Source organism: Anolis sagrei, chromosome X (genome assembly GCF_037176765.1).
Source record: "Anolis sagrei isolate rAnoSag1 chromosome X, rAnoSag1.mat, whole genome shotgun sequence".
Lineage (NCBI taxonomy): Eukaryota > Metazoa > Chordata > Lepidosauria > Squamata > Dactyloidae > Anolis > Anolis sagrei.
In genome coordinates, this window is record NC_090034.1 from 57,991,424 (window position 1) to 58,012,329 (window position 20,906).

At 44.1% G+C, this 20,906-nt stretch overlaps 1 protein-coding gene across 2 annotated transcripts in view; it reads left to right on the plus strand.

Annotated features, from left to right (window-relative positions):
* The window catches only part of PDE4C (phosphodiesterase 4C), a 110,008-nt gene that overhangs the window by 80,736 nt on the left and 8,366 nt on the right, over positions 1–20,906 (plus strand). Inside the window, exons 2-8 of one of the 2 annotated variants that reach the window (XM_060784886.2) lie at positions 1,294–1,387; positions 3,332–3,409; positions 14,718–14,890; positions 16,653–16,751; positions 18,249–18,413; positions 19,553–19,652; positions 20,311–20,465. In XM_060784886.2, the coding sequence (XP_060640869.2) occupies positions 1,294–1,387; positions 3,332–3,409; positions 14,718–14,890; positions 16,653–16,751; positions 18,249–18,413; positions 19,553–19,652; positions 20,311–20,465 (864 nt within the window). The remainder of the gene's footprint in view (positions 1–1,293; positions 1,388–3,331; positions 3,410–14,717; positions 14,891–16,652; positions 16,752–18,248; positions 18,414–19,552; positions 19,653–20,310; positions 20,466–20,906) is intronic. The other variant, XM_067473518.1, reaches the window with a different exon arrangement.

Here is a 20,906-nt window from a genome sequence, read left to right on the forward strand (position 1 = left end):
TGATCATCTTCCCAAAGGGGCCAGGCCCTTGAGCCTCGTCTAGCCCCTTTCATTCCTGCTCCACCTGCCACCGGGTGCGCGAGCAGAGCCGACGCTCAATCGTTCTCCGCGTTCGATTCCTTCCCCATGACCGGCTCCCTTTCCCAATCTCCCGGCGCTCCACCCGCCTCCTCTCCTCTCCTCAATCTGCGGGTGGGCCAAGGGGCGGAGCCGCCGCGCCTGGCCTGCTTCAGGTCCGGAGACGTGTCTGAAGACCCCAGCCTGCGCACCAAAAGTCGCCTCTCCTCCTGACTTACTCTTCAGCCATTGGAACCAAGAGAGAGAGAGAGCCCCTCCGGCTGGAGGTATCTCCCACCTCCGCTCCCTCCTTTGTTTTTGGTCCTACCTTCAGGAAAGGTGGGCATCTCCACCTCTCTCTCTCTCTCTCTCTCTCTCTCGGTCCCAATGGCTGAGGAGAAAGTCAGGAGAAGAGGTGACTTTTGGTGCACACGCTGGGGTCTTCAGGCACGCCTCCGGATCCAAAGCGGGCCAGGCAAGGGAGCAAGTGCGGCAAGTGTAATTACTGGGATGTATAGTTCACCTATAATCAAAGAGCATTCTGAACTCCACCAATGATGGAATTGAACCAAATATGGCACACAGAAGTCCCACGATGAACAGAAAATATATATCAATGATTGGTTGGGGGGGGGAGGCACCAAAATACTGTTTGCTTACCGTTGAAAATTACCTAGGGCCGCCTCTGGTTGCATCTGTCAAGTAGGAAAATTAGGTACCACCTTAAAGTGTGGGGAGGCTAAATTAACTAATTTATGAGGCCATAAAAAAGGACTCCGGTAGAGCACTCCAGCGGAAGCATGCGGGGAATGCGGAAGTGCTTCATCAGTGTCGCAGATGGACGATGAAAGCAACAGCTCCCCTGGCAGCCAGAAAAAGTTAAATAGCCTCTGTGCATGTCTGTATATGTTGTATGTTAAAATTGGCATTGAATGTTTGCCATATATGTGTACACATATATGGCAAATATATATGTGTACACCCTGAGTCCCCTGCGGTCCCCTGAGCCCCTGCGGGGTGAGTAGGGCGGAATATAAATGCTGTAATAATAATAAATAAATAAATAAATATGAATCTGGAATTTTCTGCCACAGCGGGCTACAAGTTCCAGGATCTTGTTGTTAAAAGTATGAGCAGCATTGCTCTTCTCATTTAAAACACAGCCAGGATGGTTTACAACCTGCACGCTTCAGATTTAAAACACTTCCCCCCCCCACCTTTTCTCTTGACCTCTAGTTCAAAAGGATGCTCAACCGAGAGCTGACACACCTCTCCGAGACCAGCCGTTCGGGAAACCAAGTTTCCGAATACATCTCCAGCACCTTTTTGGGTAAGCAGTCGTTTTTGTTTTTTGTTTTATTGCAATCTGCAAAGGAAGGGCTCGTGGAACTAGTTCAGGTCTCACGTTATCATGGGTCATGAGTGTTAGAGAGAAATGGCATAGCATTTCTAGTCAAAGGAAAATATCATTTGATGAACATGTGGAATATTGATAGGAGCTGAGTAATGACTGTGAATGTCATGATGCAATACTTTAGGGGGTGTAGTAATAATGGCTGAGTTATAACCATGTGAGGGCTATTGCAAAGGGGTTGCATCAGCCAGTATCCTTTACTGATGACCTATCAGCAGGTGGATGAAAGAATAATAATAATAATAATTTTTAAAAAAAACTTTATTTGTACCCTGCCACCATCTCCCCAATGGGGACTCAGAGTGGCTTACATGGGGCCAAGCCCGATCAAGAATTACAATATAACAATACAAATTGCAACAAAATAAACAACATAACATTAAAATAAAACATCAAAGCATATAAAACAATATACACAGAACATAGGAACAAAATGACAGAGGCCGGGCCACATGATAAAATGATTTTTAAAACCCCGGGTGAGATAAGGGGGCAGAACTCATTGTAAGGGAGAACTCATAGAGAGATAGGAAAATAAGCAAACCTACGTACATAGGGGTGGGGGACTCCTGGGGCAAGAACTTTGGGAGAGCACTAGCATAAAATTATGTGGCTACTCTCCAAAAGCGCAACGGCAGAGACTCTTTTTAAAAGTTTCCAAAGTAGGGGCTTTCCTGATCTCTCCGGGCAATGAATTCCAGAGTCAGGGGGCCACAAAGGAGAAGGCTCTCTCCCTTGTACCCACAAGGCACGTCTGAGAGACTGGTAAGGGCAAATGGAGGGCCTCACCCGAAGCTCGAAGGGTTCGGGCTGGCTCATGGAGAGAGATGCTGTCACAAAGGTAGGTGGGTCCCAAACGGTTTAGGGCTTTATAGGTAAGAACCTGTACCTTGAATTGGGACCGGAAGATGAACGGCAGCCAATGGAGCTCCTTAAACAGGGGGGTTGACTGCTCCCTGTAAGTCACCCCAGTTATTAATCTGGCTGCTGACCGTTGAAGATGTTGTAATCTCTGGGCCGTCTTCAAGGGTAGCCCCACGTAGAGAATATTGCAATAGTCCAGTCTAGAAGTAACTAAGGCATGGACCACTATGGTCAAGTCAGAGTTCATGAGGTATGGTCGCAGTTGGCGCACAAGTTTTAATTGTGCGAAGGATCTCCCGGCCACTGCCGACACCTATACATCAAGCGTCAGCGCTGAGTCCAGGAGGACCCCCAACCTGCGGATCTGCGCAGGTTGCCACCCCGATCAGACGGGCGACTGAAATAATCCATCTTTCTTTCTCCTGTGTGACTTAGTGTGAGTATCTGCCTATGTTGTATATGACTATTTGAGAACTCTGATTGTTTGCCAGTACAAGTGTACCTGTGTATCTTGCTTTACATTTTGTATATATTGCAATGGTGAAGATTAAAGCCTCTGGATATTTTAGATGAAAACCTGAATCGGTGAGCTTACTAAACAGCGTATAGATAAGATGGGAGGCTTGCAGTTGGAGTATGCTGATAGACAGGATGAAGAATGTTGTTGCTGTGAAAAGACTCTGCTGTATTTTTTCTTGCTTCTGAACATTTGCTCTCCAGTTTGCAGCGGTTCAAGCAGGTATTGATTTGGAAACTATATATATATGTATTATATATATATATATAGGAAGCCATGTAGATCCGACTTGATATTAAGGATTTTCTGCTTTCAATGTTGTGAATTTCTTGTCTTAATGTCATATATATAGTCATGTGTATAGGAAGCCATACTGACTGCATATTTATTTATTTATTGTGTCAGAAACAAATTGAGAATGCAGTTATAATGTATAGAAAAGTTAAAACATTGGCATTGTACTAAATTTTCTTTGACAGGAAGACAGCCACTTGCCTCTGGTGGCACTGTGAGAAGGTCCTCCATTGTGCATGTGACAGGGCTCAGACAGCATTGTAGTAAGTGGTCTGTGTTGCTCTTCTGTGAACTCACATGTTGTTAGTCCAGTTCTTCCTAATGTTCAATGGAATCTCTTTTCCTATCATTTGAACCCATTGCTCCAAGTCTGAGTTTCCATCCTTTCTTATTATTATTATTATTATTACTATTATCCTTTCACATACTTCTACATGGCAGTCATGTCTCCTCTCAACCTTATCTTCTGAGGCTAAACATGCCCAGTACTTTAAGATGCTCCTCAGAGGGAATTATTCATGGTCTCCTCCAGACCTTTGATCATTTTTAGTCGCCCTCTTCTGGACACCTTCCGGCTTAGAGTCAATCTCCCTTTTGAACTGTGCGGCCCAGAATTAGACACAGTCTTATTTCAGTTTAAAAGGTCTAACCAAAGCTGAAGACAGAGGCACCATGACTTCCCATGATCTGGACACTCAACTTCTTTGGCTGCTGCCCAAAATCCCATTGGCTTTTTGAGCTGCTACATCACACTCTTGTCTCACGTTCAACTTGTCCTCCATGAAGACTTCAAGATTTTTCTCACACGGACTGTTGTCGAGCCAGGCATCATGCTTCCTGTGTCTTTACATTTCATTTTTTTTTTGCCTAGGTGTCGTATCTTACATTTGTCCTTGTTGAAATTCATTGTGTTCGTTTTGGCCAATCAGTTCTCTCATTTGTTCAGGTCATTTTGAATTGAGTCATTGATCAGTTGAGGAGGCCTCCAGTTTTTTCCCACAGCTTAATTCAGGAGATGGCATCAAAAGCAGCTTGAAAGCCTGTGAAGGCAACACAGAACGAAGAGTTTCCTCACGTAATAGTCGCATGGCCATTTTGGAGGGGGGGAAAGCTCTCACTCCTAACTTGGTCCCATCTGTAAACCTGATTAGCAGACCCACTAAATCTTTATCCAAGTCATTAATAAAGTTGTTGAACGGAACTGGGCCCAGGACCGAACCCTCTTCATGGCCCCCAAATAGTCAGCTTTTCCAGGATGAAGAAGAGGAACCATTAGGGAGAAGCACCCTTTGGGTTCAGTCGCTCAAGCAATTACAGATCCACCTAACAGTGGCATTGCCTACCCCACATTGGACTAATCTGCTTGTAAGAAGGTCATGGGGGGGCTTTGTCGAAGACCTTCCTGAAATCAAGATCTGCTCCATCCACAGCATTACCAAACTTGTAACGCTATAAAAAAAAAGAGAGATATGACTTCACTACCTCTGAGGATGCGTGCCATAGATGCAGGTGAAACGTCGGGAGAGAATTCTCTAGAACATGGCCATATAGCCCGAAAAAACCTACAACAACCCAGAGATATGACTTGTTTTTGAGGAATCCATGTTGACTTTTTGTGATTACACGAAGTGATTGCAGACTGCCTCCTTCAAGATCTGCTCCAGAATCTTTCCTGGTCTTGATGTCAGGCTGACTGGACATTGGTCATTGTTTGGGTCCTCTTTTTTCCCCTTCTTTGCCCTCTTCCAGTCTTCTTATGAGACTTCTCCTATTCTCCAAGAATTCCCAAAGATGATTGCCTGTGGTTCTGAAACGATTTCTGCTCATTCCTTCAATACTCGTGAATGTAGTTCCTCTAGCCATGAAGACTTGGATTCATTTAGAGTAGCCGAGTATTCCCGGACTACTTCTTTACAAATTTTGGGTTGCATTTCCCTTATTACCTCGTGTTGGGGAATCTGAGTTGTTAGGCTCAAAAATAATCCTCAGTTGGGGTGATTCCACCATAAATATAGCAGAGCACCAGAAGTAAACATCATAACGTGTGGTGAACCAGGATAAGCTTCCATTCAACAGGATGGCACAGAATTGCAAAGTCACAACTTTAGGTTCAAAATATGTATTGAAGTAAATAAGAAATCCATTCTCGATAGAAAAGGTCTTAGAACTAATTAGCTTACTAAATCTCATCTTCTAAGAAGTAAAGGCGTAAACAGTAAAAAAAAAATATCCATGCAGTTACATTTTGCCTGGAGAGAGGCAAAATGCATCTTCACGAGAAGGAAGTAAAGGCAGAGAGAGCAACAATGGAGGATGACCACATGGCCAAATTCAGGGCAATAAAAATACATTTAAAGAGAAAGTTACCTCATACCTCACAGATATCCCATTGGTACATCTCCAAAGAGGGAGGAGATAGTGACAAGCACAAAGAGTAAAGACAAAGGCCCCTTTTGCCTTTATCATCAGTTGGGAAGCCTCTCCCCCCTCTGGCACCAACTGCTGCTCTGGCCAGAGTGAAGACAGAGGGGAGCAGAAGACACTTCCATCTTGTCTTTACTAATAATATAATATATTATATTACATCTCCCTTCTAACCTCCGCTGGGAAAATCCTCGCAAGAATCCTTGCAAACCGCCATCTGCCCCTCTCAGAAGACACCCTCCCAGAATCCCAGAACGGCTTCCGCCCCTCCAGAGGAACCGTGGACATGATCTTCACTGCACGACAGCTCCAAGAAAAATGCAGGGAACAAAACCAACCTCTGTACATGGCATTCATCAACCTTGCAAAGGCATTCGACACAGTGAATCGCAGCGCTCTCTGGACCATCCTCCAAAAAATCGGGTGCCCTAACAAATTTGTGAACATCCTGCGGCTCCTCCATGATGACATGATGGCAACAGTTTTGGACAGCAATGGCTCCCAAAGTGACCCATTTAAGGTGGAATCCGGTGTCAAACAGGGATGTGTTGTTGCCCCAACTTTATTCTCCATCTTCATCACTATGATACTTCACCTTGTTGATGGGAAGCTTCCCACCAGAGTGGAAATCATCTATCGGACAGGTGGCAAGCTATTCAATCTCAGCAGACTGAAAGCCAAAACCAAGGTTACAACAACATCTGTTATAGAACTCCAGTATGCTGATGATAACGTTGTCTGTGTGCATTCAGAAGAAGATCTACAAGCCACTCTAAACACCTTCGCAGAAGCATACGAGAAGCTCAGCCTGTCATTGAACATGGAAAAAACCAAGGTGCTCTTCCAGCAGACACCAGCCAACCCCTCCCCAATGCCAGTGATACAGCTTAATGGTGTAACATTTCCGCTACCTTGGCAGCCACCTCTCCACAAAAGTCAACATCCACACCAAAATACAACACCGCCTGAGCTCTGCAAGCGGAGCATTTTTCCAAATGAAGCAGAGAGCATTTGAGGACCGGGACATCCGTAGGGATACCAAGGTGCTTGTTTATAGAGCTATTGTCCTCCCAACCCTGCTATATGCATGCCTGTGAGATGTGGATTGTCTACAGACATCACATGCAACTCCTGGAACAATTCCATCAGCGCTGCCTCCAGAAAATCCTGCAAATCTCTTGGGAAGACAGGCGGACAAACGTCAGCGTGCTGGAAGAAGCAAAGACCACCAGCACTGAAGCGATGGTCGTCTGCCATTAACTCTGCTGGGCCAGCCACGTAGTCACGTAGTCCAGATGCCCAACCACCGTCTCCCAAAGCAGTTGCTCTACTCCGAACTCAAGAACGGAAAACGGAATATTGGAGGACAGGAAAAGAGATTTAAAGATGGGCTCAAAGCCAACCATAAAAACTCTGGCATAGATACTGAGAACTGGAAAGCCCTGGCTCTTGACCGCTCCAGCTGGAGGTCAGCTGTGACCAGCAGTGCTGCAGAATGTGAAGAGGCACGAATGGAGGGCGAAAGGGAGAAGCGTGCCAAGAGGAAGGCGCATCAAGACAACCCCGACCGAGACCGCCTTCCACCTGGAAACCAATGCCCTCACTGCGGGAGAAGATGCAGAGCAAGAATAGGGCTCCACAGCCACATACGGACCCACAAGAATACTGGAAGACAATCATCCTCGGAAAACGAGGGATCACCTAAGAAAAGGAAGAAGAATATAATATAGTATATTGTTTAGACATATATTATTTATAATGTTATAATGTGATACAATATAATACTAGTAATAATAATACAATATTATAATTATAATTATATATTTACATTACATGTAATATTACTAATAATATTACGATATAATGGTATAGTGCAATATGGTAATGTGTAATACTGATATTGTGCTATGCTAACAATATTATATATTGTATGAAAAGATATCTTGTAAGCCACTCTGAGTCCCCTTCGGGGTGAGAAGGGCGGCATATAAATGCCGTAAATCTATATAAATAAAAATGTAATGTTCGTTTGTGGGATTAACAGAACTCCAAAACCACTGGACGAATTGACATCACATTTGGACACAAGACACCTCTTAGGCCCATGATGGGGAACCTATGACACGTGTGTCAGCACTGACACGCGTAGCCATTTTTGATGACACGCGGCCACATGCTGCCACATACACAGAAGAATGGGGCCGCATCCCGAGAAGGGCATTTCATCCTCGGCTCCTGCACCAGCATTTTTCTATAATGCCGAGATATATGACATTATAGAAAAAAGCAAATAAGTTAAATAATTGGTTTTTTGGTCTATTAAATACAGTTATATATTACAATAATATATTTTTGTTATAATGGTTTTTTTCTCGAAGTGACACCCCACCTAAGTTATGCTCAGTTTTTTTTTTGCGAGTTTTGACACACCAAGCTCAAAAAGGTTGCCCATCACTGTCTTAGGCCAACAAGTGACCATCACTCAGAAAAACACAGCGGAAGGGACTTAAAAAGCCAAAAAACCAAATATATACACAGACACACATATATACACACATATATGCATAGACACACACAAATCATACACAGAAAGGAAGGAAGGAAGGAAGGAAGGAAGGAAGGAAGGAAGGAAGGAAGGAAGGAGAGGAGGGAGAGAAAGAAGGAAAGAAAGAAGGGTAGAGAAGGAAGGAAGGAGGGAGAGAAAGGAAAGGAGGAGGGAAGGAGCGAAAGAAGGAAAGAAAGAAAGGTAGAGAAGGAAGGAGGAAGAGAAAGAGGGAGAGAAGAAGGAGGGAAGGAGAGAAGGATGGAAAAAAAGAAGGATAGAGAAGGAAGGAAGAAGAGAAGGAGGGGGAGAAAGAGAGAAGGAGAGAATGAAGGAAAGAAAGAAGGGTAGAGAAGGAAGGAAGGAGAGAAGAAGGGAGAGAATGAAATAAAAAAGTGAAAGAGGGAAGGAAGGAGAGAAGGAACAAAAGAGAGAAAGAGGGAAGGAAGGAAGGAAAGAAAGAAAGACATAAGGAAGGATGGAACCAAAGAGCAAAGGAAGCGAGAAAAGAAACCGGTAGAGAAGGAATAAAGAAGAAGGGAAAGAGAAAGAGGGAAGGAAGGAAAGAGGGAGGGAAGGAAGGAGAGAAGGGAGAGAAGGAAGGAAAGAAAGAAGGGTAGAGAAGGAAGGAGGGAGAGAAAGGAAAGGAGGAGGGAAGGAGCGAAAGAAGGAAAGAAAGAAAGGTAGAGAAGGAAGGAGGAAGAGAAAGAGGGAGAGAAGAAGGAAGGAAGGAGAGAAGGAAGGAAAAAAGAAGGATAGAGAAGGAAGGAAGAAGAGAAGGAGGGGGAGAAAGAGAGAAGGAGAGAATGAAGGAAAGAAAGAAGGGTAGAGAAGGAAGGAAGGAGAGAAGGAGGGAGAGAATGAAATAAAAAAGTGAAAGAGGGAAGGAAGGAGAGAAGGAACGAAAGAGAGAAAGAGGGAAGGAAGGAAAGAAAGAGACAAGGAAGGATGGAACCAAAGAGCAAAGGAAGCGAGAAAAGAAACCCGTAGAGAAGGAATAAAGAAGAAGGGAAAGAGAAAGAGGGAAGGAAGGAAAGGGGGAGGGAAGGAAGGAGAGAAGGGAGAGAAGGAAGGAAAGAAAGAAGGGTAGAGAAGGAAGGAAGGAGGGAGAGAAAGGAAAGGAGGAGGGAAGGAGCGAAAGAAGGAAAGAAAGAAAGGTAGAGAAGGAAGGAGGAAGAGAAAGGGGGAGAGAACAAGGAGGGAAGGAGAGAAGGAAGGAAAAAAGAATGATAGAGAAGGAAGGAAGAAGAGAAGGAGGGGGAGGAGGGAAGGAGAGAATGAAGGAAAGAAAGAAGGGTAGAGAAGGAAGGAAGGAGGGAGTGAAAGGGAAGGAGCGAAAGAAGGAATGAAAGAAAGGTAGAGAAGGAAGGATGAAGAGAAAGAGGGAGAGAAGAAGGAGGGAAGGAGAGAAGGAAGGAAAAAAAGAAGGATAGAGAAGGAAGGAAAGAGAGAAGGAGGGAGAGAATGAAATAAAAAAGTGAAAGAGGGAAGGAAGGAGAGAAGGAACGAAAGAGAGAAAGAGGGAAGGAAGGAAGGAAAGAAAGAGGGAAGGAAGGATGGAACCAAAGAGCAAAGGAAGCGGGAAAAGAAACCGGTAGAGAAGGAATAAAGAAGAAGGGAAAGAGAAAGAGGGAAGGAAGGAAAGAGGGAGAGAAGGATGGAGAGAAAGAAAGAAGGAGAGAAAGAGGGAGGGAAGGTTGGCCACAACCACGCGTGGTGGGTACAGCTAGTAAATAAATATATAAAAATGCATAGGAATGTAGGGGAAGGAATCCCTCACTCTAATCCTATCTCTATTCTAACTACTCATTGAGGTCTGGAGACCTGATGACACAAGAGACTTGTGCGGTCCAGGGATGAAACCCAACACCCCGTCCACTCTGTATTGCTCAGTGTGAACCCCAAGCTCCTTTTGGGAGAAGACTGAGGCAAAGAAGATTTTGAGCAACTCTGCCTTTTCCCTATCCCGTATTAGCATTTCACCACCCTCTCCACGCAGAGGCCCTGTTGTTGTTGTTGTTGTTGTTGTTGTTGTTGTTGTTGTTTCAATGTTCAGATGCCTCTTTAACAATGAGATAGAGGAGGGAGGCTGCACTTTCCTGGTGCCTATGCATTGCATAACCTTCCACAAGTGGGATAAAGCAAGCATGGGGAGGCTGAGGCCAGTCAAAACCCCACCGGGCCTCAGAAGCATCATTTTTGGGGATGGGACCGACATTCTGCCATGCACTTCCCTCCTGTTGCCATGACGGCAGTAATATTATTAGTTCCTGCTGATGTTAGACTTAATTTTGGGGAGGAGGGGAGCTCCCTCGGAACAGCGGAGGCTCCCGCATAGGGTTTCGTTACGCCCACTGGTCTGTGGATGAAGCCAATGCAGAAGCAGTAGAGCCTCATCAGACACTCTCATAACACTCTTCTCCACTTCAAGTCCCATTATTTTAAATATCGTGCTTTCAATGCCAAATTTAGAAAGTTTATTGTGTTTTAACATGCATCTCGTGCATTTTAATCATTGTATGTTTTAATCTAGGCTTTTATGGTTGCATAATAACTATGTTTTAATACGTGATTTTATAGATGTACTAGCTGTGCCCTGCCACGCGTTGCTGTGGCCTATAGTAAGAATTTTCGAAGTAGAGGTAGATATCTGGACTATTATGAAAGAGAGGTACCTACCTATTCCTTCCCCCTTTTTCTTCCCCTTCCCCTTTCTCTACTTTCGTCCTTCTCTATCTCTTTCTTTCATTCCTTCTTTCGCTCTTTGGTTTCATCCTTCCTTCTCTCTTTCCTTCCTTCCCTCCCCCCTTTCTCTACTTCTTCCTTTGTCTCCTTTCTTCCCTCCCTGTTTCCTTCCTTCTTTCACTTTTTTATTTCCTTTTCTCCTTCCTTCTTTCTTTACTTCTTTCCTGCATTTCCCTCCATTTTTCTTTCCTTTCTACTTTCTCTTCTTCCTTCCTTTGGTACCTCTTTCTTCCCTTCCTTCTCTCCTTCCTTCCCTTTTTCCTTCCCTCCTTCCTTCTTTCCCTCCCTTCTTCTCTCTTTCCTTCCTTCCCTCTTTCCCTCCTTCATTCCTTCCCTTTTTCCCTCCCTCCTTTCTTCTCTCCTTCCTTCCTGTCTGTTCTCCCTCAATACCATGGCATAGTCCCTTCTAACTCTATTCTATGAGTCTATTTAATATAGTAATATATAGTAGTAACATTATATTATATAGTAGTATATATAACAATAATATATATAATACAATATATGTATTATATAGCAATATATTTATAATAGTAATATATAAAGTATTGTAATTATACACACACACCCCAATCAGTGATCCAACATCCATCCGTGTGTGTGTGTGCGTGCGTGTTCGTGTGTGCATGTGTCTACACTGCCATATAATCCAGTCCTAAGTAGATAATCTGGATTTTACATGGCAGTGTGGAAGGGTTGACTTTGGGTGCATCTACACTGTAGTTTTAATAAAGGAGGATGAAGCTGGTGAGGGGAGGAGAAAAAGGAAGGAAAGAAAGGGAGGGAAGGGAAGGGAGGGAAGGAGAATCATAGAATTATAGAATCAAAGAGTTTCTACAACTCCCATCATGCCAGGTTAACCCCGAGAAACTCCATCAATACTTAAAGTTTGTTACTCTAGGCAAATTTGCTTTGGATGCATCATCAGTGGGGTTCAAGTGTCGTCTCTGGCTGTAGGGTGAACTACAACTCCCACTATGGTGAGTCAGTCCTCTCAAACCCCTCCAGTAGGTTGAGTTAGTCATGGGGGTTCTATGTGCCAAGTTTGGTCCAGGTCCTTCATCGGTGGAGGTCACCGTTTCTCTGGTTGTAGGTGAACTGCAACTCCCAGAAATGAAGTTCATTTTCCCCCAAACCACTCCACTAATCAAATTTCAGCATATGAGGTCTGTGTGCCAAGTTTTGTCCAGATCCATATGTGTTTGGGTTCACAGTGCTGTCCAGATGTAGGTGAACTACAACTCCCCTGAATCAAGGTGAATTTTTCCCAAAGACCTCCAGTATTGTTTGTTGTGTGCTGGCAGTGGGTCTGTAGGTGACTGTGGAGCCCTATTCTTGATCCGCATGTTCTCCCACAGTGAGGACATTGGTTTCCAGGTAGAAGGCAGTCCCGGTCGGCACGTTTCTCTCTTTCGCCCTCCATTCGTGACTCTTCAAATTCTACAGCACTGCTGGTCACAGCTGACCTCCAGCTGGAGTGCTCAAGGGCCAGGGCTTCCCAGTTCTCAGTGTCTATGCGAGAGATTTTAAGGTTGGCTTTGAGCCCATCTTTAAATCTCTTTTCCTGCCCACCAACATTCTGTTTTCCGTTCTTGAGTTTGGAGTAGAGCAACTGCTTTGGGAGACGGTGGTCAGGCATCCGGACAATGTGGCTGGTCTAATGGAGTTGATGGCGGAGGACCATTGTTTCAATGCTATTGGTCTTTGCTTCTTCCAGCACGCTGACATTTTTCCGCTTGTCTTTCCAAGAGGTTTGCAGGATTTTCCAGAGGCACTGATGGAATCGTTCCAGGAGTTGCATGTGACGTGTGTAGACAGTCCATGTTTCGCAGGCATATAGCACGGTTGGGAGGACAAAGGCTTTATAAACAAGCTCCTCAGTATCCCTACGAATGTCCCAGTCCTCAAACACTCGCTGCTTCATTTGGAACAATGCTGCACTCACAGAGCTCAGGTGGTGTTGCATTTCGGTGTCAATGCTGACTTTGGTGGAGAGGTGGCTGCCAAGGTAGCAGAAATGGTCAACATTTTCTAATGTTACACCATTAAGCTGTATTTCCGGCATTGGAGAGGGGTTGGCTGGTGACTGCTGGAAGAGCACTTTGGTTTTCTCAATGTTCAGTGACAGGCCAAGCTTCTCATATGCTTCTGCGAAGGTGTTTAGAGTGGCTTGTAGATCTTCTTCTGCCATTCTGTTCATTCTGGACACAAGGTGGCAGGAAAGGTATAAGAAATGCATATACAATAACTCCACTTGGGCTGAAAAATCCACTAATTTGCATGAATTTTTACTGAGTTTTTACTGGGGCCAATTATTACAAGAAAACTGTCCCTTTTATCATTAACAGTCCTACTGATTTTGAGAGTCGAGCTAGTTGTTGGAGATCTTGTCGTAAATCTTCCAGATTTTTGGCAAAAAGGACACAATCGTCTGAGAATGTCAAGCATTATCATTAGCAATGGGTGAAACCCTTATGCCAGCAGAACTGCTGACCTGAAGGTCACGAGTTTGAATCCGCAAGACAGGGTGAGTTCCCATCTGTCAGCCCCAGCTTCCCATGCGGGGCCATGAGAGAAGCCTCCTACAGGATGGTAACATATCCGGGCCTCAACTGGGCAACGTCTCTGCAGATGGCCAAATATCACAGAATTTATTAGCAAATATTGTTAAGCACTAAGGCTCTCCATGGACAGTTCCTGGGGAAAATTGAGAGCCAAATTGACAAAGAAAAAACATGGCTGTGGCTCACAAATGGAACTCTGAAAAAGGAGACGGAGGGCCTGATTCTGGCAGCCCAAGAACAAGCCATTAGAACAAACGCCATCAAAGCCAGAACTGAAAAGTCGACGACAGATCCCAAGTGTAGACTCTGCAAGGAAGCAGATGAAACTATAGATTGCATCCTCAGCTGTTGCAAGAAGATCGTGCAGACAGATTACAAGCAGAGGCATAACACCGTTGCTCAGATGATTAATTGGAACTTGTGCCACAAATATCATCTGCCTGCAACAAAGAACTGGTGGGATCACAAGCCTAAAAAAAGTTATAGAAAATGAACATGTCAAACTGCTCTGGGACTTCCGAATTCAGACAGACAGAGTTTTGGAGCACAATACTCCTGACCTCACAATCATGTTAAAAAACGAAGTATGGATCGTCAATGTTGCAATCCCAGGTGACAGCAGGATTGAAGAGAAACAACTGGAAAAGCTGACATGATATGAGGATTTAAAGTTCGAACTGCAAAGACTCTGGCACAAGCTAGTAAATGTGGTCCCAGTAGTGATCGGCACACTGGGTGCAGTGCCTAAAGACCTTGGCTTGCACTTAAACACAATTAGCGCTGACAAAATTACCATTTGCTAGCTGCAGAAGGCCACCTTACTGGGATCTGCATGCATTATTCACCGATACATTCCCATAGTCCTAGACACTTGGGAAGTGTCCAATGTGTGATCCAATACAATAGCCATCAGAGTGATCTTGTCTGCTGTGGACTCATCTTGTCGTGTTTCAAATAATAATAATAATAATAATAATAATAATAATAATAATAATAATAATATACATTATTTATAATCCGCCCTCTCTCCCTGAGGGGACTCAGGGCGGATTATGGTACACATAGATGGCAAACATTAAATGCTGTTATACAATTAGCAAAGATAGTACATTAACTGTAGCTGGCGGTTTAACCCAAAGCCCGTCCCAATAACATAGATTTCAATTATTCCAAACTGTCAGCTAGGGGCAGTTTGTGTTACTGTCTTCCCCTCTGAAGTAGATCATTAGCCATACCCCATTGTCCCAAATCCACTGCTAAGTTCATTTGAGTTCCTTCTTGTTCTTTCCCCTTCAGACAAGCAACAGGAAGTGGAAATCCCGCCTGTGGTCCCTAAGGCGAAAGACAAGAAGAGGCGCCCCATGTCTCAGATCAGTGGTGTGAAGAAGCTCACACACAGCTCCAGCTTCAACTTGACAACTGTCCCTCGCTTCGGGGTCCTGACAGAGCAGGAGGGGCCGCTGGCCAAGGTGGGATGACCCAAGCCTTGGAGAAACCCCACAAGGCGTTATTGGTAGGGCTATTCATCTGTACGCACAATCCGAGGGAAAGATCTGACTAGAAAACACGGAGCAAGGAAAGGGAGACAAAAGGGAGAAGCTGGCCAAACAGAAAAGTATTTTAACCACTTCGTCACATTGAGAGGGGAAAGCATGGGTGATTATCCTTTTTGGCATAGAGAATCGCCCCTCTTATATCGCCAGCAGTCCTGTTATCACACTCACACTCAAGCACGGAAACCTACAAAGGACTGCTGACGGTTGGGCAATGAAACAGAACAGGAAAGTGATAGTTTCCATCCCACCTGTTTTTCCCGTTGTAAAAATGGGAGTAAAGTGCGATAAGAGGTAGGAGCTCTGAACAGGGTTGCTTCCCCATGTTCAGAGTTCCCTCCTTTTGGGACATTTCTGTCTCTTTTCAACCTCGGAACATGTGATTGAGCTGCATGCCTCTCCATGCTAGAGGCTGAAATTGTCCTACGACTGGGAAATTTTTCAATCAGTGGACATTAGGCCCACCAGTGGCTCAGCCAGGTCCCTGGTAGTGGACATTATGTTCTCAAAATGATCCAATCCAAAGGAAATGTCTATAGTGAGTCTGTCCCCTCAAACCCCTCCAGTAGGTTGAGTTATTCATGGGGTTCAGTGTGCCAAGTTTGGTCCAGGTCCATCATTGGTGGAGGTCACTGGTTGTGGTTGTGGGTGAACTACAACTCCCAGAAAAGAAGGTCAGTTCCCCTCAAACCCCTCCAGTTATCAAATTCCGGCATATCAGGTATGTGTTCCAAGTTCGGTCCAGATCCAACAATGTTTGGCTTCACGGTGCTCTCTGGATGGCAGTGAACTACAACTCCCCCAAATCAAGGTGAATTTTCCCCTAAGACCTCAAGTATATATTTTTTTGTTGGTCATGAGGGCTTTGTGTGCCAAGTTTGATCCAGGTCCATCATTGGTGGAATTCTGAGTGCTCTTTCTTTGCAGGTGAACTATATATTCCACTACCTACAACTCCTATAAATCATTGTGAATTTTCCCCAAATTTCTCTAGTATGTTCAGTTGCTGAACAATTCCTCTGTTTGCTGTGTGCCATAGAAAAGAATAGGAAAGGGTTGAGGGAGAGGCAGTGGGCGGGGTCATGCAAATTCCACACCAATGGTGAGAGTAAGAAACTCTGGGATGTCTGTGGTGGAGGAAACACATAAAATGTTCCCTGTATGAAAGCCTTCACTTGGATGGTGGACAGTATGGTTTCTGTGGAGAACACTGACAGGGCTCTTGTACATGGTGCTCGCTATAACCTGAAATATCATTGGAGGGAGGGCCTTTGGTGTCTCCTGGGTAGTGGAATCTATAGCTGTTTGAGAAGACAGGAGCTTATATGTGTAAGTGGATACTCCAGCCACACACACATACATATTTTCACTTTTATTATGTGGATAGATAGATAGATAGATAGATAGATAGATAGTCTTCCAGAAAGGTAGATAGATAGATAGATAGATAGATAGATAGATAGATAGATTCCACTTGCTTGACTCCCATCAGATCTTCTGAAGATATCAGTAGCCACAGATGCAGGAGAACTGTTAGGAGAAAATGCTGTTAGAACACATTGGCCAGACAGCTCAGCAAGCACACAATAATCCAGTGCTTTCATATTGTTCGGGCAATGAGTTTGGCAACAAGTTCTCAATGGAAACACTGTCCTGCCTTTCTGCCTTTCCATGCTAGGAACTCGAGAATGTGAACCGATGGGGCCTGGACGTCTTCAAGATCTCTGAATACTCGGGCCACAGGCCCCTGACCGTCATCTTGTACAGGATCTTCCAGGTGAGCTTGTTGTTCTTGGCACGAAAACTATTTCTAGATTTAAGTCATTGACGTGCTGGCTGATACCCAAACAGGGGATGAGCTGGAGATGTCACTGCCTTGGTCCTTTCACTATTGGTTGCTACTTCCCGGCGGATGTCAGGTGGTGCAATACCGGCTAAGCAGTGTAATTTCTCCAGTGGTGTAGGGCGCAGACACCCCGTGATAATGCGGCATGTCTTATTAAGAGCCACATCCACTGTTTTAGTGTGGTGAGATGTGTTCCACACTGGGCATGCGTACTCAGCAGCAGAGTAGCATAGCACAAGGGCAGATGTCTTCACTGTGTCTGGTTGTGATCCCCAGGTTGTGCCAGTCAGCTTTCGTATAATATTGTTTCTAGCACCCACTTTTTGCTTGATGTTCAGGCAGTGCTTCTTGTAGGTCAGAGCACAGTCCAGGGTGGCTCCCAAGTATTTGGGTGCGCTGCAATGCTCCAGTGGGATTCCTTCCCAGGTTATCATCAGAGCTCAAGACGCTTGTCTGTTCTTAAGGCGAAAAGCACACGTCTGCATTTTAGATGGATTAGGAATCAGCTGGTTTTCCCTGTAATAGGCAGTAAGAGCAACTAAAGGTTTAGAGAGCTTCTGTTCAACCATTTCAAAGCTCCCTGTTTGAGTGGTGATTGCACAATTGTCAGCATAGATGAAACTCTTTGTCCCTTCTGGCAGTGGCTGGTCATTTGTGTAAATGTTAAACATTGATGGAGCAAGCACGCTCCTCTGAGGCAGGCAGTTCTTCTGTTTCCGCCATCTGCTTCTCTGGCTCTGGAACTTGATAAAAAAGCTCCTGTTTTGTAACAGATTTCCTATGAAGTGGGTGAGGTGGTAATCCTTTGTGATATTATGTTTTTCTCCAGAGAAGGCGATGATTTACAGTGTCATAAGCTGCTGAGAGGTCTATGAAGAAAGCCTTAAAAATAAGGACTAATCAAGTGCCAAAACAAAAAAGGTTCCTTTCAATTCAGAACCAGCTCTGTTGTCCATCATTTTGAGTAGTCCATTTGTATCAAATGGGGAAAGAAGCAGATGATGCAATAGAAGGAAATGTGGCACAATATAGGCAAAGAGGTAGTGCAAGAATAGGTTGATGTAGTTTTTTTCGGGCTATATAGCCATGTTCTAGAGGCATTCTCTCCTGACATTTCACCTGCATCTATGGCAAGCATCCTCAGAGGTAGTACCTCTGAGGATGCTTGCCATAGATGCAGGCGAAACATCAGGAGAGAATGGATCTAGAACATGGCCTTATAGCCCAAAAAAACCTACAACAACCCAGTGATTCCGGCCATGAAAGCCTTCGACAATACAGTGCAAGAATACCTGGCTACTCAAAATAAACTCAAATCTCTTAAGGCCAGATAATGAAGCAGAGGAAATACAGGCTTCTAAAACACATTTAGTTTAAAACAGAGGATGTTTTTAGAAAAGCCTTGGATATTTGCCCCCCATTTTGCAGGAGAGAGACCTGCTGAAGACCTTCCAGATTCCGGTGGACGTCTTCATCACCTTCGTGATGACTCTGGAGGACCACTACCACTCAGACGTGTCCTACCACAACAACATCCATGCGGCTGACGTGGCTCAATCCACACACGTCCTGCTCTCCATGCCAGCTCTGGAGGTGGGATAATGTCCAGCATGTTTGGGGGCGGAGGGAGAGAGGGGTCTTGATGAATGGTGCTTCTCCCCAACAGTTCATCTTCTTCATCCTGGAAAGAAGTGACTAGTGGAATCCCATAAACAGGGTTCGGTCCTGGGCCCAGTTCTATTCAACACCTTTATTAATGACTTGGATGAAGGTTTAGAGCAGTATCGGGACTCCTGGGGGAATCATGAGTTGGATGTCAGAGAGGTCGCCAAAGACCATCAGAAAACATAATATTTTTGTTGGTCATGGGGGTTCTGTGTGGGAAGTTTGACCCAATTCTATAGTTGGTGGGGTTCAGAATGCTCTTTGATTGTAGGTGAACTATAAATCCCAGCAACGACAACTCCCAAATGCCAAGGTCTATTTTCTCCAAACTCTGCCAGTGATCACATTTAGGCATATTGAGGATTCGTGCCAAGTTTGGTCCAAATCCATCATTATTTGAGTCCACAGTGCTCTCTGGATTTAGGTGAACAACAACTCCAAAACTCAAGGTCAAATGATAGGTCTCCCTGTGAAAAAACTGGCTCGGAAAGTGCAGGGCTTCAAGGTCAGTCAGAGGAGCCAGAAACTGCAACATTAGCTAAGGAGTCAGATGAGTTAAGTAAAGTAAAAGTTAAGTAAAATGGACGACTCCCAAGAGAAAGCACCTGGAGCTATGGAGATTAACAAAAGTTTTAATTTACAGAGCAGAGCAGAAAACAGGCTCTGTATATCAGAGAGATTATGTGGAAAGGTGATGGACAAAATTCATGGGAAATGGAATGATTTCATAGGGTGCCTATTAATTAGCAAGTTGTTTACCTTTAATTTAGTTCAGGCAACGTAGCATTCAAGTGAGAAGCTAGGCCTGAATTATCTGGTTCTTATCTTGGTTCTGGATTTAAGTATCCTGGAAGTTTTTAATGTTCTTGTTTTTGTATTCCTGCTCAAGTTTTACTAAGTATCCCTTTTACTTGTGGACTTATGCTATACTTGTAATATAATCTTGAAATTGTGCATTGCCTCGTAGCATAACTCCTGCGACATTTTGCACCAAAAGCGATGCATGTTGTTGTCGCTGCTCAGCCTCCCTCTGTGGCCCTTCTATTGATCACCTTCCTTCCCCACAGGCTGTCTTCACCGACCTGGAGGTCCTGGCAGCCATCTTTGCTGCCGCCATCCACGATGTCGATCACCCGGGCGTCTCCAACCAATTCCTGATCAATACCAGTGAGTAGGACATATCCATTAATAATAAGCAGAGGAAGGCAATCTCAGGTCAAATCTTGCCTCAGCCTGGACCTCTGTTGGAACCAGGAAATGTGTTATAAGTTGTACAAAGAAGAGCTGGCCCCATTACTGCTCTCTGCAATGAAAATTACAAACTATTTACAGAAATTTTAGCAAACAGATCGAAAAAAATATTACACAGAGATCAAGTTGGTTTTTTTCCAGAGAGTTGTCAGAACTTGAGGACAGTGTTAAATATATAAGAGGTGGCAGGACAAGACCTCAATAGAGATATTGCATGACTGTTTTTAGATGCAGAGAAAGCCTTTGATAATGTCTGCTGGAAATTTATGGAAAGAGTATTAGGGCATTATGTGGTTGGTGAGCCATTTAAGAAGGCTGTAGGTGCTATTGACTCAAAGCAAAGAGCTGAATTAAGAATAAACAGTCAATATGAAGGTAGAACGCGATCAAGTTGACTTGACAGAAGAGATGGGAAGGGGAAAAGGAATGAGCAGAATGCGGAGGAAATTGTTTTGGGAAGAAAAGGGAAAACAAAAGGATGTTTATAGAACAGAATAGCCTAAAGCTTTCAAAGCAGAGTTTCTGGTCGCTGGAATATCACACGCTCAAAACCCTGACGTGTTTTCCTTTCCAGACTCCGAATTGGCACTGATGTATAACGACGTCTCGGTGCTGGAAAACCACCACCTAGCCGTGGGATTCAAGCTCTTGCAAGAAGAAAACTGCGACATCTTTCAGAACCTCACCAGAAAGGAAAGGCAAATGCTCCGGAAGGTGGTCATCGACATGGTGAGGAGCAGGGGATCTAGATTCTGAATGAAAACAGTGGTATTTTGGTTGCTTCTTCCAAGGATAAGAGATTGGCATGTATTGTTCAGTGTATATTTGTATATTTTGAATTGTATGCTAATGTTTTTATGTTAAGCCACTTTGAGTCTTCTTTGGGAGAGATAAAGCAGGGTATAAAAAAATATAAATATAATGATAATGATAATGATTATGATTATTATTATTATTATTTCTAACCACTACCAATACTACCCTACTCCTAAAGGCCTACCACAAATAACAAAATGTAAATTACAATAAAATGTAACAAACAAGGACAGATATCTACACAAAATGAAAATACTACCAAACAAACCTCTCATTCACTGTATTCTAATTTCTCTCTTTCTTTAATCTGTCCCCTTTATTATAAAATTCTCTTTTACTAACATTTTACTAAAA